General features: G+C 40.6%; 1 protein-coding gene across 1 annotated transcript in view; it reads right to left on the minus strand.

Annotated features, from left to right (window-relative positions):
• ATXN7L1 (ataxin 7 like 1) overlaps positions 1-6,951 on the minus strand; it is a 65,440-nt gene extending 58,489 nt beyond the window's left edge. Inside the window, exon 1 of the mRNA XM_044423253.1 lies at positions 6,266-6,951. Coding sequence (XP_044279188.1) covers positions 6,266-6,368 — 103 coding nt within the window. The 5' untranslated portion in view covers positions 6,369-6,951. The remainder of the gene's footprint in view (positions 1-6,265) is intronic.
• Between the last annotated feature and the right edge of the window lie 7,976 nt (positions 6,952-14,927).

Below are 14,927 nucleotides of genomic sequence, written 5' to 3' on the forward strand. Positions count from 1 at the left end.
CCTGCAGGAGCTTATAGTCATTTGAAAAACACAAAAATAAAATTTATGGACCACTAGAATAAAATATTCTAGTATATATACTAGACTGTATATACTAAAATATACAAATGCACACATTCAGCCCCTAACAGATGCCTGTATCTGTGCCTATGGTTTGAAGAAGCACCTCACTACCTGACTGCCCTAACATATTCTAGTTCTACTGTCTATACCCCCGCAAATCTGTTTACTTGACAGCAAGTCATAAAGTAGAGCGACTCTTCAAAATATTTTCCAAGCAGTTAGCTTGCTCTGTTGTATATTAATAGTTGTAAAGATTTTCCTGCTGATACACAACCAGCTTTGATGAGCCACTTTTGACTTTGCAGCCCATATACTGAATAATGAAGCAGAGATTGATACAGTTTTAAATGATAATTGACATTCTTCTCAGAAGGGCCACGAAGTCATACACCAGACCAACTGTATTACACAGTTGGAAAAAAGGCCCAGTGCTTTGCCAAGGAGTAGTAAGAAGTGGGCTACCATGCACCTCTGAGTGAAGAAAGGTGCACTTCTTCTACCTGGGATGGTCATTCTCTTCCACCAAGCTGCACAGCTTCAGGAGGGATGCACATGGAGATGAGAGAGAAGAAGGGGACCCTCGTCTAGCCAGACAGACAGATCGGATGAATCAACCCTGGCAAGAATTGGGGTGACAGATGGCACAGCCAGATTAACCTCACATCCAGCAAGCATCACTGCATACGCATCTATGGTAGCTTTCAGGCAAGAGGTGGTTGCTATTTAAAGCAGCCAAGGATGCAAGCCTAGCAAGTGTATAAATGTATACAAAGCTTTCAGAAAATAAAACAAGACAGTCAATTCACTGTGCATTAGTTAACTCAGAGTTTCGAAGAAAGGGCAGCCTTAAATGCTATACCACAAAGGTTACCTAGAGCTCGCCTGACTTCTTCGGGCAGCAAGCTGCTGCTATTGGAGTTGGTTTCTATTGGAAGCAGGAAATCAAACAGAAATGCTGTAAGGAACTCCAAATGCAAACCAGCATGCACCGGAAGAACTAGATGCACCAAGGGAGTGGATCCTCTCCTTATTCTACAAACATTACATGCAAGGCAAATATACAAGACCATTACCAAGAAATGAACAATGCAATGTTTCAGAGTTACTCTTTTTAGAGATAACAATTTTTAATGGTATTGCTTCTGCTAAATAAAGAGGCTCCCAATGTAGTAGCTTTTAACCATCATATGAAACAGCAGCAGCAACATACCTAAGATGATAGCTATGTATTATTCCTTTACACAAAAGCAGAAGATATTTTTTGTAACACAACTAAGAGTTAGCCTCACTGAGCAATCTGCTATTAGGAAGATGGTGCCAAAGAAACCAGAAAAAGAAGAATCCCTCCCAGATAGCACATATTGGTTTAGTCCTCTGTACTTTATTAAAAGGAGAGAATATTTCCAGGACAGAAGCATAAGCCTTTCGTGGTTGTCAGGGCAACAGAGGGCCACCCCAGAAAGAAGCATGGGATGCTTTAGACATTGCAAAATTCTCAAACAGAAGGCGCATGCATGTAGTAATTAACTATACTATACATGTGTAGAAAAACTCTGAGTGTGTCTTCATCTTTATACAGAATATTATACATCACATTCTAGAAAGTTGTTACTGGCCAAGGCTTCCCTGCATGTTTAAATGCAGCAATTGCATACTTGCTGGGATCACATGTTAAAAGCAATATGCACATACGATGTTTAATCCCACAGTGAGGCCACAAAGTGAATCACAAGTATTTGGAAAACCAGCCATGAAAGCTGCTCTCTGGATGAGAACTTGCACAGATACATGGCTTGTTCTTACCAAGAACATCAGTGGAAGGTTAGGAGCAGAGTTGCATCAAAAAAATCTTGAAGGGGAGAACTACTAAGCTTAATTTGCCATAGAAGAAGTAGGCCAAAGCAGTGGGGAGCTGTGCAAAAGGTTTGTCCAGAGTAATGGTACAAAAATATAATCAACACTGAACATGAACTTCCTAAACTAAAGATCTACTCCCATTTACTTCGGCTGAAATTAAGCACATTTACTGGGAGTAAACTGCAATGGAACTTGTTTCCAAATAAACGTGCATTATAACTGACTAGCTGAAGGAGGTCACCTAAATAGGGATAACTTCCACTTGACTAGATATGATGGTGTACCTCTTTGGCCCAAACAGACTGTCTAAATGTACCCAACTAAGATATTCCCTAAAGAAACCAGTTTCCTATATACACTGTAATAGTTTTATTTATTTATAATATGCCTTACTTTATGGTCCATGGTTTTGATACTAGGACTAAATCTTGGAAAAGGAAACTCACATTTCTGTATTCAAAGTAGCATTTCATATCACCATATTCAGACAACTCATCTTAAATTTATTTCAATTTAGCCAGCACACCAACCCCAAGTTTGCTTTCTTGAGATGCAAGTTTCACCCCTGCACCATAGCCAAGCTCATTTAGCAGGTCCTGTAAAACTTGGAGACTTTTCAGAGGACTGCTGAAAGGAGTGGGTGGGAAAGTCAGCTTCTCCCAGTCCCCTTAAGCATGCATTAATCTAGAGTCAGCCCTATGCATACCACAAGAGTTTCACTGACCGTTTCAAGTGCAGAAGTTCCAAAAGAGACAAACTACTTTTAAAATGAAATGCAGTTGCCCAAATAGATCTTGCCTGAGCCTGATCATCTCTTCATGGCCCCTAAAAAAGGATTGCCACTTTATTCATTGACTCTGGACTATTTGCATTATTGAACTCTTTCCTCTTGGCAACACAAGAACTAGAGTCCTGAACTATGCACACTTTCACAATCCTTTCAAACAAAAGCCAGACATGCTTTTCTCTGGGACATGTAGCAGTCTAATGAGATCTCTTATTCGCCTCACAGACAAATTGCTTTTAAAAGATCACTTTTCACGGTTCACCCACAACATGGGCAACTACTTCTTGTTGTGGAGGTATATTTTGCTCTAAATTTTTCTTAAATTTCTTGTTGTACACAGGACTGAGAGAAATGCTGCATCAGAGTGATCCTTTTCCAAGCATACAGCAAAAACGAACACCTGTACTTCAGAGGTAACTACCTTTACTGTCTTGTCAACTCCTAAAAACAACAGCAGCTCACTCTGTTACATTGAAGGACTCAAGGAATACAAGGAGAAGCTCACAAGATGTATACATTAAAATTCCTTGCCAGATCCAGGGATAGTCAATTTGGTGCCCTCCAGATGTTTTCTATTATAACTCTCATCAGCCCCCCCAGCATGGCCAATGGACAGAGATTATAGAAGTAGTCCAAAACATTTGCAAGGCGTCAGATTGTCCACCTCTAAGGACTCATAACAAACTAGAAGAAACAGTAGAAAAATGAAAAATATTCATTAGTAAAATTAGAAATTGCCATAATGGGAATGAAGGGACTATGGAAGGAGAAATCTGATAATCTGTAACTGAAGGACAGACAAGCCCAGCCCAAAAAGTACAGATGGCATTCACACACTTAAATGGATCCTACAGCAAAGCTTCGCCTTCAAACATATAGGCAATGCCTCAATTTAGCAGATGAGACTTGCTGCAGGAAAAATAACAGGGTGTACCTACAGATCCAATCCACCCAAGCTTGGTGTTTACAGCCAGTACTTTAAGATGAGATGTATTGTTAAGTAGCTCACCTACATATTATTACAGACATATAAACTCCAGTATTTAGACTACTTTGCTTTGCTGGGGCAACTTACATCAGGCTACCCTTTCATGCTGCTTAAATGAAAGCAAGAGAAAGCAAGCAAGAAAGGACTCAGCAAAGTTTTACCAATTGACAAATAGCAAAAGTTTATTTTTAAATAAGTACACTTGTCACCAAGGACACATCAAAGTAATTGATGTAGCCATAAACCCCACTGATTTGAAAGGGAACTGACTGATAAGTAAGAGTGTAGCCAGATAACAGCTTGCCATAAACTTGGTTTGGATCTTTGTACAAAATTGCAGAAATATGTTGTCTAAGCAATTGCTGTAAACAGCTAACAGCTTTCTTTGGGAAGACAGCTGAATTCAAACCTTACTGTGTGGACTGGCTGTCTCATTACGTTCCTGCATTCATTCCCTCTTATGAAGAAGTGGGGGCTGGCCAGCACAGGAAGTAGTCACTGACCCTTGCAGAAAGCATAGGATAGAGGCAGCCCTACAGTGATGCTACTCAAGGTGGATTCAAGGTAGATTGTAGCTCATTTCACATGGGCTTCATTCCAGGTGACCAGCTGGAGGAAAATTATTTTTCATACCCATTGCACCTGATAAGATTCATAGTTTGTATGTAGCATAAAATCACATGGCTTGGGCCTATGTGCATTTAATGAAATGCAGATAGTCCCTATGAAAGCATTACCTCCACATATGGACATCTGATATACCAGAACCATGACATGAACATGTAACCAACTGTAACTTCTCCCCACTGAAAAAGTAATACAAGCATGGCTGCCATTCAGGACAGAACAGCAGAAAAACGGGGTGCAAGATTAATTTACCTGGGGGGTTGCACCATGCTTAACATCCCAGTGAACTATATACATGTCTCCTAATGGCAGCAGGGTCTGACAAATTTTGGCTTGGCTTATTGGCCAAGCAAACATTTGTGGTCACCATGGCCTCCACTTCCTCCAGGGGCACAGTGGTATCCTTGATCCAGAATGATGTTGGGGGAAAACAACAATGATAAAAATAATTAAATAATATTAAATATTATTATTGTTGTTGTTGTTGTTGTTGTTATTATTCTCCTTTTTTCCTCTTGCAAGAAATCCAAGGTGGCTTACATGACCCTCTTCCTCCTTTCCATTTGATCTTCACAGCAACCATGCAAGGTAAGTTAAGCTCAGAGTTAGTGAATGGCCCAATGACACCCAATGAAATTCATGGCTGAGTGGAGACTAGAATCCAGGTGTCCCTAGAACCCAGTCCTACATTCCAGCCTCTACACCACACTGACTCTCTGCTCCTCTTTCCATCTCTTAACTTGGGAGCTGGGGAGGGAGAGCAAAAAACAAGTCCACATTCCCTAACAGATCCAAAATGGGGAAGATGGCCAAGATTCACTCTGTCTTCTGTGACTGAAGGGTGCTCCAAGCACCTAAGAGGCACAGAGCCAATTCTCTGCCACCCATTTCAACTTGAAGATTCGGGGGGCAAGTAGAGGCATGTTAAGTTGCTTTGCACTTCATCAGTACTCCAAGTTCAGAACAGGAGGACACCCATGTGCTTCTTAATACCATTACCAGCTCTGAGCTGAAGGAAGGAGATGGAGACACATGTAACAGTCCCTGGTGTGGGTGGCAGAAAGCTAGACAGAAGCACCAGGACCCAGGCAACTCAGTCAAGATGACACAAGGCCAGAGTTCATTCTCCAGTCCGAACCAAGTCCAAGTTGTAGTCCAAAGCAAGCCAAGGTCAAAGCCAGGAGTGAACAGAGAACCAATACAAGGTGTAGTCCAGTAAGCAAGAATGTAGTCAGACCAGGCCAGAGGTCAGGAACTGGTAAGTCAATGTGAGCAGGAGTGAGTACCTTGGACCAGGTGCAGGAACCAGGAACAGGAGCAAGCACCAGGAGAAGGAACAATAAGATGCAAGCACAAGGATGGGCTCCACATACTGGTATTGCTGAGGGAGCTTCTGGAGAGAGGAGCCAGTTATTAAACAGCTCTTCCCTCAGGGCTCCCAGGTGGTGCTCACCAAGGCCCTAGCAGCTGCAGTAGAGTCTGGGACTAGTACAGAAACTACCAGGACTGTTATTCTGGCACTTGACCATCAGAGGAGCCCTGAAGCTGCCCAGATGCTGACAGCTGGCCTCTGCCTTAGGATGCTGGATTGGGCTGTTCTCCCTTCCCACAGCTTGGCTCGCCTTTCACCCTGATAAGCAGGGTAAGTGAAATTATCCAACCCTCACTAATAAGAAGGAAGGTGCCGTTTAGATTTTCAGTCTTTGGGATAGCTCAAGAAGGGAACTTACATACAGACAGACAACCCTCTACCACCCTTTCTTTAAAATCACCTGGAGGTGCTTCACATGTGTTCAGGAGGCTAATCATAGCAGCTAAAGTAATCTGAATGGATTTAAGATGATGAGACATTCAACTGAAAAAGAATAAATCACTGCTGACGCACCATTTCTTATGGGACACGTACACCAAGCCGTAATCCAGGAACAAAAGTTTTCACTTACCGCAGTGTGACTGGAAAACCTGTGGCTTGACTACCTGATTGCAGATATTGCACACTACTAGATAGAAATCATCATGAGCAGGATAATGGCCAAATAAGTGCATATCTGTGGGAAAGTTAAAAAATATATATATACAAGTATTAGAAGTTGTCCTTTCAAAAAATATTTTCTTTTCCAAAAGTTAAAATACTACCATACTGTATTTTTTCCAAAATACACTTAGGAAAAAAACTATTGCAGTGAAAACCTATGCAAGTCTAGACAGAATAGAGTATGATGATTGGCTAGAAAATGCTGGGAATTTGAGGACTTCTTTCAGTCTACCCTGGCATAGGATTGCTCTCTTAGAAATAGAACTTTTTGAAATTTAATGCCTATCATTTTATATAAGCTGGGGATGGGGCATCTTATCTGTATTAATGCAGTCCAAGAAATACCACACTTGATCTCTATCTATTGTGGTTTCCAACGTATGAATAGAAATGTAAGAAAAGCTGCTGCCATTTCCACCATCTAATTTCTTCAAATATTTCAGAATGACAGAGAAGCCTTTCCCAGAGTTATACCCAAATATAGGTTGGCTCCTGATGAAACCTTAGTAGAAGAGACTTTTTAAGAGACAAGAATCAATGACAAACCAAAACAAAAAAGGATGTTCCCTTGTCTCCATACACAGAAGTTCCTGGCAGAGTGTCCCAATTTTTCTCACCAAAATTCTAGTCTGATGAGGAGGAACAGGAATAATCAGCATAGCAGAATACCTGAATTAATCAAGAAATAATTCACAGAAGAAGACACGCTTATTAGAGACAACCTTCTACATTAGTCTTCCCTCAACCTAGCACTTTCCAGATAAGTTATTCTACAACTCTCACAATCCCTAGACAACATCTGGTTCAAGAGATTGGTTATTTTATAGCCAAACATGCTTAACATGGTGGTAGAGCTTTATATCACTTCTAAGGCTGATGGATACAAAATTCCACTTCCATGATGTCTAATTTAAGAAATACCATCAAATTCTTTCTCCTGAAACATAATTTCATGATTGCTTTGCTCCTGAAATTTGGTCAACTAATTTGTGATAAATACAATATGAAAAAGGATAACAACAGATACTTTGTTACATTCCACTCACAAGCAAAATGCTTAGAGCAAATACACCTGAAACAACTTCACTGTTTTTCAGTTGTACACCATTCCTTTGAGTCTTCTGGTTATTCACAAGGTGGCTTACGAGGTAAAGTCTTAAAACTATTTTCACAGCACTAAGCTTGCATAAACATGACTGTATTTGGGAGCATCACATGCAGATGTGTAAGTAGCCCGCTAAAAAACTGACAATATTATTCACTTATTAAAAAGACAGATGTGCTTCACATAAAGGTTATGTGAAGCAAGAACAATTTTTAGAACTCTCCCCAGAAAAAAAAGCAGATGCTGGTTGCTCAATAGCCTGAAAAGTACTAGATGGATGGGAACAAAGGTTCTATCAGCACATGGGTGGCCACATGAATCATAATAAATATATAAAAAAGATAGGCTAACTGGTCCACGGGAGAAAAAAATCTTCCAGATCCACAGATGCACAATATCTTAATTAGGACCAACCAACATTTCTCAAAATTGTGCAAGTTACCAGGTTCTCCAAAATTCTTCATCAGGCTAGGTGAGAAAGAGTTCTGGGAAATTCAAAAGCTTGAACATCTTTATGAAATTCTGGTCTTAATATATTGCCCAGCTGTGGATTTCGAACATTATTCATGTCATGCTGCCTTGGAATACTGCAATATAAACAACTATAATTTTTCACTTTGTACTGCAGGCATCTGACCAGCAGGAACATGCAATACAACTGAAATAGGGTGATACAAGTTGTTGTTATTACAAGTCCCATCATCTTCTTACAACCTTCTACTGCACAGGAAAGTTTATCTCCTCTTCCTAGCTTGGTCTCCAAGTAACTTGGTCCAACTGCCTTACTATTCTTAAGAGCAGTCAGGCTACCAAGAATGAAGATAATGAATAGGGTGTATGACAAACAGGAATTAAAGATAGCAGAGACAGGAGAAGCAGGTCCTGGTAGAGACCAAGGTTATTTCTACAATGGACAAACAATCATCTCTTTTCAGCTAGAGACTTAAGATTACTACAGATTTTTCCCTGTTTATTATGGGCAGACGATCACTACTCCAGATGTATCCAAAAGGATATATAGCTATAATAAAGACATTAACAAAACCTTTAAAAATTCCAGTAGATCAGAAACATCCACCCAATATTTCAAATACTGGTGGTTTTTCAGGAAATACCCATGTTCTTCATTAGACCAATACCTTCCATGCCAGCATGTGTAAGGTACTACAGTAGCAACCAAACTGCAGTGACATACTGTACTTTTTGTGTGCAAGTAGTCCTGACAGTTCTTGAACAAAAAGAACATGCAGAAATAATGCTTATTTATAGATGTAATGATTCTATGTAGTGTTCAATATGTTGTTTCCAGAGGCTCTCATTTTACATAAAAAGTAAATGTAATGTTTGACAGCAATTCCTATGACAATGGTAGTTATTCCTCAGATCAAAAGGACTACAAAATCCAATATTTAGCTGATTTTCACATTACATTTCATAGTTACCAATGGCAAGGAACTGTTCCATGTGTTTCCTATGGATACGGGTATCTTTTCCATTCCAGAAAAAGATATAGGAAACCATTCTGCTCATGATTTCAAATCCGAGACTTCAGCTACTAATACAATAGCAGGATTCTTTAATCTCTTCTGGATGAATTTCAGAGTTTCATAGTGCTATTATTAATTATGTAGAGTGAAGGAAAATTGTCTGACCAGAACACAGTGGAATACCTAGTTCTAGTAGACAGGGATCATCGTCTCAGGATACCTAGGATCAATAAACTTCAAACAATAATCTTGATGGCAAAACAGGCTCTAAGGGATTGACATGGGTGGCAACAAATGAATGTCTGATAAATCAAAATGGCATGCTGGCTCCCTGCTGCTTGAGCTAATTAAATATTAGAGTGCTAGAGATGCTAAAGAATGCAGATAATTTCCCAGTAATTACAGCTTACATGGAAAACAAAACCATTAGTGAACAAGAACGGCACATTCTGCACTGTAAGAACATGCACTGCTAGGAAACATTAGAAGAGGGAGTGGTCAAGGTAACTCACAGATCTTAAAGGACCAGAGAGGTCCAAGACGATCAACAGGGCCACATTGCCTTTTTTCCAGCACTGTTGGTTCACCAGATCAGGAAGGGAAATACTGTGTGAGAGGTAACAGAATAGTGCTGAGAACACCAAGACTTGGATATATAAGAATATCATCTTGGACGTAGTATTTTTTTTAGAAGATTGTACATTTAACTGAGATTTTGTCAAGAATTCCAATAAACTCTTTTGTGAACTTCCCCTCCCTGCCACCCAACATATTCTACAGTTTAAAAACATCAAAAGCATTTTTAAAACGGGAGAAAAATACCACATTGTAAAGAGAGGTAGTGCTCAATATGCCAGATTTTTGACTGCGAAGTATCATTAAAAAAGGAATTATTTTGAATTAGAGAGAAGCAAAAGCTCCTACATTTTCACTCACACTTTGGGATGTCCACAGGAGAGTACTTATAATTGTGGTTTTTCTGAACTGTTACCTCCAAAAGTCAACAGGAATCCCTTCCTCATTCCTTTTTTAAAAACCTTAAAAAGAGAGCCAAAACAGATGAGTCAATCATGTGAGGGGTTTATTTCACCACCCTGTATTAAGGAATGTTGAGTACTCAGTTTGTCCATTATATAGCCTAGCATCATTTTCTTTCTTAACATGAAGGACTCAGACGAAAATATACTCCCACCTACCTCCAAGAAGGCCTTGTTGCATTTTTATTTTCCTATAAGAATCCCTCCTTTAGTGTGCAATCCTGTACGTCATTTCCACCAACTGAAAGGCTATAGGATATGTGGAAACTACCACTTCTGGTGGTACCTGAGATATATCAGATCATGGCATGATGATCTGGCATGAAGAGCAGACCCACTGCAAATCTTATAATCTTCCAGACTTTACACTACTCAGAGACTTCATGTAAGGAAGATTCTTCTCATTCAACTCAGAGGAGGAAAACAAAAGAACAACTCCTCCCAGCCCTGCCTCACATTCTGCCCATATCACCAAGACAGAGTGAAGTATACGCTGCAAATCAGCACCTCCTCACCTAGGTAAGCCCCACTCCAAGGAGGCCTTAACTCAAGATATTAAGGTGCATGGCATGGGGCTGCACAACCTTGCCCCCTCCCCCCCATACACACAGAAGGGAGGACTCTGGTAGTGGGAAGCATGGCAAGGGGCGGCATAGAAATGTTATAATAATAATAATAATAATAATAATAATAATAATAATAATAATAATAATACTTTGCACAAAGCAGCTCTCACACACTTGCCAGCTCAGTGACAGTTAATTATGGAACGGGTAGTTTATTCACGCATTTTAAATAGTTTTCTGCCACGCCCCCACCTAATACTATCAGGGTGGTCTATGCCAGTTTTGCAAAAGGTGATGGTGTCCCCAACATGGAGCTGGAGCCAGGAGGGACACAGCGCTTGCTGAGCTGCCCAGAAACTGTCCAAGGCTAAGGTGCCCTGCAAGGGTGGCCGAATGACAAACCCATGTGTGCCTTGTGCATTCAGAATTTCCTCTGTCCTAGATGCTATTCAGTAAAGGCTAAGAGTCTGGACACACGTGTTGTTCCTTTGTTGCAAGGAAACTGCACAGAGGGGCCCTTACCCCGCATGCTAACTGGAACAGACTTCAGATAGGATGGGAAAAGGCCAAGGGGTATGAGCTCCTCCACTCTCTGTGCTTTCAAACTCCCTGAATTTAGAGAAGGTCAGGCTGAGAAGGTGAATGCTGCTGCCATGCTGTATGAGACAGAGCGCCAGGAGTAGATGAAAGGGAAAGAAGCAGCGGGCCAAAGAGGCTGGTTGGCTTAAGCCAGAATATTATCCCCTGCAGGGTTCCTCCTGAATGACTGTGCTATGCCTGAGCATGGGCATCCCCACCTTTTGCAGGGATCCAAAACTGAAACCTCCTGCATGTAAAACCTAAGCTGTTCCACCAAGCTAGGACACCTCCCACAGACATGTACTCTCAGTATCTATGCCAGAGTATTAGGACTAGTAGAGACAAATGCCTCATGATGCATCTCATTCTTACCTGCCTCTGTGGCCAAGTGAATAGGGAACTCTGTGGTGTCCTCAAGGTACTCCCTTCTCTTTAGCCTTTGACATGATCCTTGCTGCCCAGGCATGCAAAAGGCAAGTGGGTCCTTCCCGCCATACCTCTTATCTCCAGCTTCTCAAACCTGTGCCCTATGCAGTAAGCAACCAGAGGATGCTGCAGATGCCCACGTGCAGCTGTTGCTTATCCCAGTCCTTCCCTTCCCCTGCTTGGAAAAAGACACTGCCTCCCTCAGTGCTGCATGACCCCTCACCAGAGGGAGGCTGTGCATGCTTCCCCTAAGGGTCTTCACTAAGTTGTCTGAGTACTGTATTAAATAGCCCTCCTTCCCTTTCCCTTACCCTACCCTACCCTACCATGTTCTGGTCAAAAATAGCGCCAGTGAATGATGTGTGGTATAAGGAGAACCGTAACCCTAACATAAATGGGGGAAGGTGTTATTGCCCAGTCAATAGGAGTAGACAAAGGGCCATCTCTGCATTATCACCACACTGCCTGTGATTGGTGGGCACTGGTAATTTTGACATAGATTTATTAGATTTTTACCCTCCCCATTAGCCATAAGGCTCCCTGGGTGTGTTAGAAGTAAAGTGGGGCTGTTGCAGCTGCAACATTTTGCATATCCCAGAGCAATGTGTCTCTCCCCTCCTGTTGGAGACAGAGTGTGTGTAGGATATGGTAGATGTTGCACTAACATCTCTCTCCCCATGGTACGTTAGCGGGCACTGCTTGTTCATCTCAGTCACAAATATATCTTTAACTTCTCTATGATTTCATTACTCAAAACAAGCTACCTTGCCAGTTTTATTTTCCCCACTGGTTAGGTTTGCCTTAAGCTGTGCAATCTTAATTCAAATTCATAGTGAGAAAAATGAAAGCTTAGGCTCACTTCCGCTTTTGAAACTCTCACTATCTGCATCCCTTTCCTCCGTCAGCACTGGAAATAGATCATTTGGAACAGCAAATCTTCAAGATGATTTTAGGTAAGAGCTTCAGCTATTAGGCAGTATAGAAATTAAATACATAGATAAGATAGGCAATTACTTTTCCCCTTCTGCTGTTGTTGTGGAAACAAAACAATAAAAACAGTCTTCAAGTACAGCAGATCAAATGCATTCATTTTAAGAATGTAAGAAAAGCCATGCTGGATCAGACCAAAGATCTATCTAGTCCAGCACTCCATACACACAGTGGAAAACCAGGTGCCCACAGGAATTCTCAAGCAGGATGAGTGCAGGACCTCCTCCTGCCCAAACTCCTCAGCAACTTCTTCATTGCTGAGATGTATGCAGGCAGGCCACCTCTAGGAAAGGAGACAGCAGATAGCTGCTGGTAGTCTTCTCTCTCATGAATCTGTCCAACCCCTTTTTAAAGCTATCCAGATTGGTGGACATTACCACTTCCCAAGGCAGCAAATTCCACAGTTTAACTACATGCTGTGTGAAGAAGTACTTCCTTTTATCTGTCCTAAAACTCTCACCTTCATGGGATGACCCCAGGTTCAAGCATTATGGAAGGGGGATAAAAATGCCTGCCTTTTAACCTTCTCTACACCCTGCATTATTTTAAACATCTCTATCATGTCTCCCTCACACATTTTTTTTCAATTTATATTCTGCCTTTTTCCTACAAAGGGCTTAAGGCAGCTTACATCATTCTCCTCCTCCATCTTATCCCCACAACAAAAACCTTGTGAGGTAGGTTGGGCTAAGAGTCTGTGACTGGCTCAAAGTCACCCAGTTGGCAAATCTTTCTCCAGGTAAGGTGACCAGAACTGAACACAATATTCCAAGTGTGGCTGCACCAAAGATTTGTATAAGGAAAGTAAGATCTTGGCAGTTCTATTTCCTATTCCGTTCTTAATTATGCCTATCATGAAGTCTGTCTTCATCACAGCAGCTGAGCACTGAGCCAACATTTTCAGCAAACTGTCCACCACTACCCCATCTCTTTCTTGCTTAGCCACTCAGATCCCATCAGATCCCATCAGTGTATACCTGAAGCTGGAATTTTTTGCCCCAATGTGCATTATCTATTTATTTCATTTCTGTACCACCCTGGGTAGTTCACAACAAAATATAAACAATAAAAGAACACTTACTCATATTGAACTGCATTTGCCATTTTGATGTTCATTCTCCCAGCTTGGAGAGATCCTTTTGTAGCGCCTCACAATCTTTTAAAAGATTGACACTAAAAAGTTTAGTCTCATCATCTAGTCTTTTCAATGCTCTCTCACTACCAAATCATTTACTAGTACTTTATACTAGGATATTTCAACAATATGACAAGGACCCTTTTTGGGGGGGCGAGGGGTAAGTAATTCCAGAGAAGACTTGGAATGGGTCGATGGTAAGTCGTACTTAGCTCTTCCTACATGTTCTTTTATACAAACTTCTGTTTAGTTTATTTTTGTGTTGTATGCTATATTTTAAACTATTTTAATGTGATATAAACCATCCTGAGCGTCATTTGACTAAAGGAAGGGTATAAACATGCTTTAAGTAAATAAATAAAATGTGGGGGAAAGAGGGTCTTTGTTTCAGACCCCAGAGCTGAATTGTATTACTCAAATTTACAGAAAATGCATTCAGGACTAACAAGAATTCAATGACTGGAACAACATAATCCTATCATTACCCTATGAATAAGGTCAAGATGTTCTAAACTAACTATTTAGCTATATGATTTGTTCACAAGAATCACATTCTCACATTTGCCCAATGGAACCATAATTTCCAAATTAAAAAAAAATATCTTACATCCATCCCGTTATCCTACTTTCATCCACTAGTTTGGGCATATATTTTCAGTGGACTAAGGTAGAAACAAGAATCATACAAGTTGGGCTAATTATGAAAGTTATTACTGTTTGATACCCTACAAAACACTGTGGTATCAATGGTAACTGACTGACATTTGGCTTTTGGGACCAAAAATTCCATTTTAGACAAAGGTATATTCCAAGGGAAGCCTATACAAATTATTTGATAGGAAGATACTGCTAAAGCACATAATGAAAGGAATGGAGAGTTATTAAGAGAATGTCTTTGTGAAACTATACACTTTGTAGCAACTGAGCCAAGAAATGTGAATTGTTTTCACATGGACTAAGCCAAAAAGAAAAAAAAAAGCCAAAGCAGCAAACTAAAACTCGGAACAGCAACTAACAGACCAAACAGCAAAAAGATGTGGGAAGTCTTCCAAGCAATTCCTCCATGGGATACAGAGGCAAACCTAATTTTGACACTGACTAATAACAAACTGTAGCCAATATGTTTCCCCAAAAAAGTGCATTTATATAATGCATGTGTTCATGAGCATGTGCTTTGTCACATTCACAAATTTAATGTACCGTATTTTTCGCTCTATAAGACGCACCTGACCATAAGACGCACCT

The sequence above is a fragment of the Varanus komodoensis genome, unplaced genomic scaffold (genome assembly GCF_004798865.1).
Source record: "Varanus komodoensis strain SLA01 unplaced genomic scaffold, ASM479886v1 scaffold13_3, whole genome shotgun sequence".
Classification (NCBI taxonomy): domain Eukaryota; kingdom Metazoa; phylum Chordata; class Lepidosauria; order Squamata; family Varanidae; genus Varanus; species Varanus komodoensis.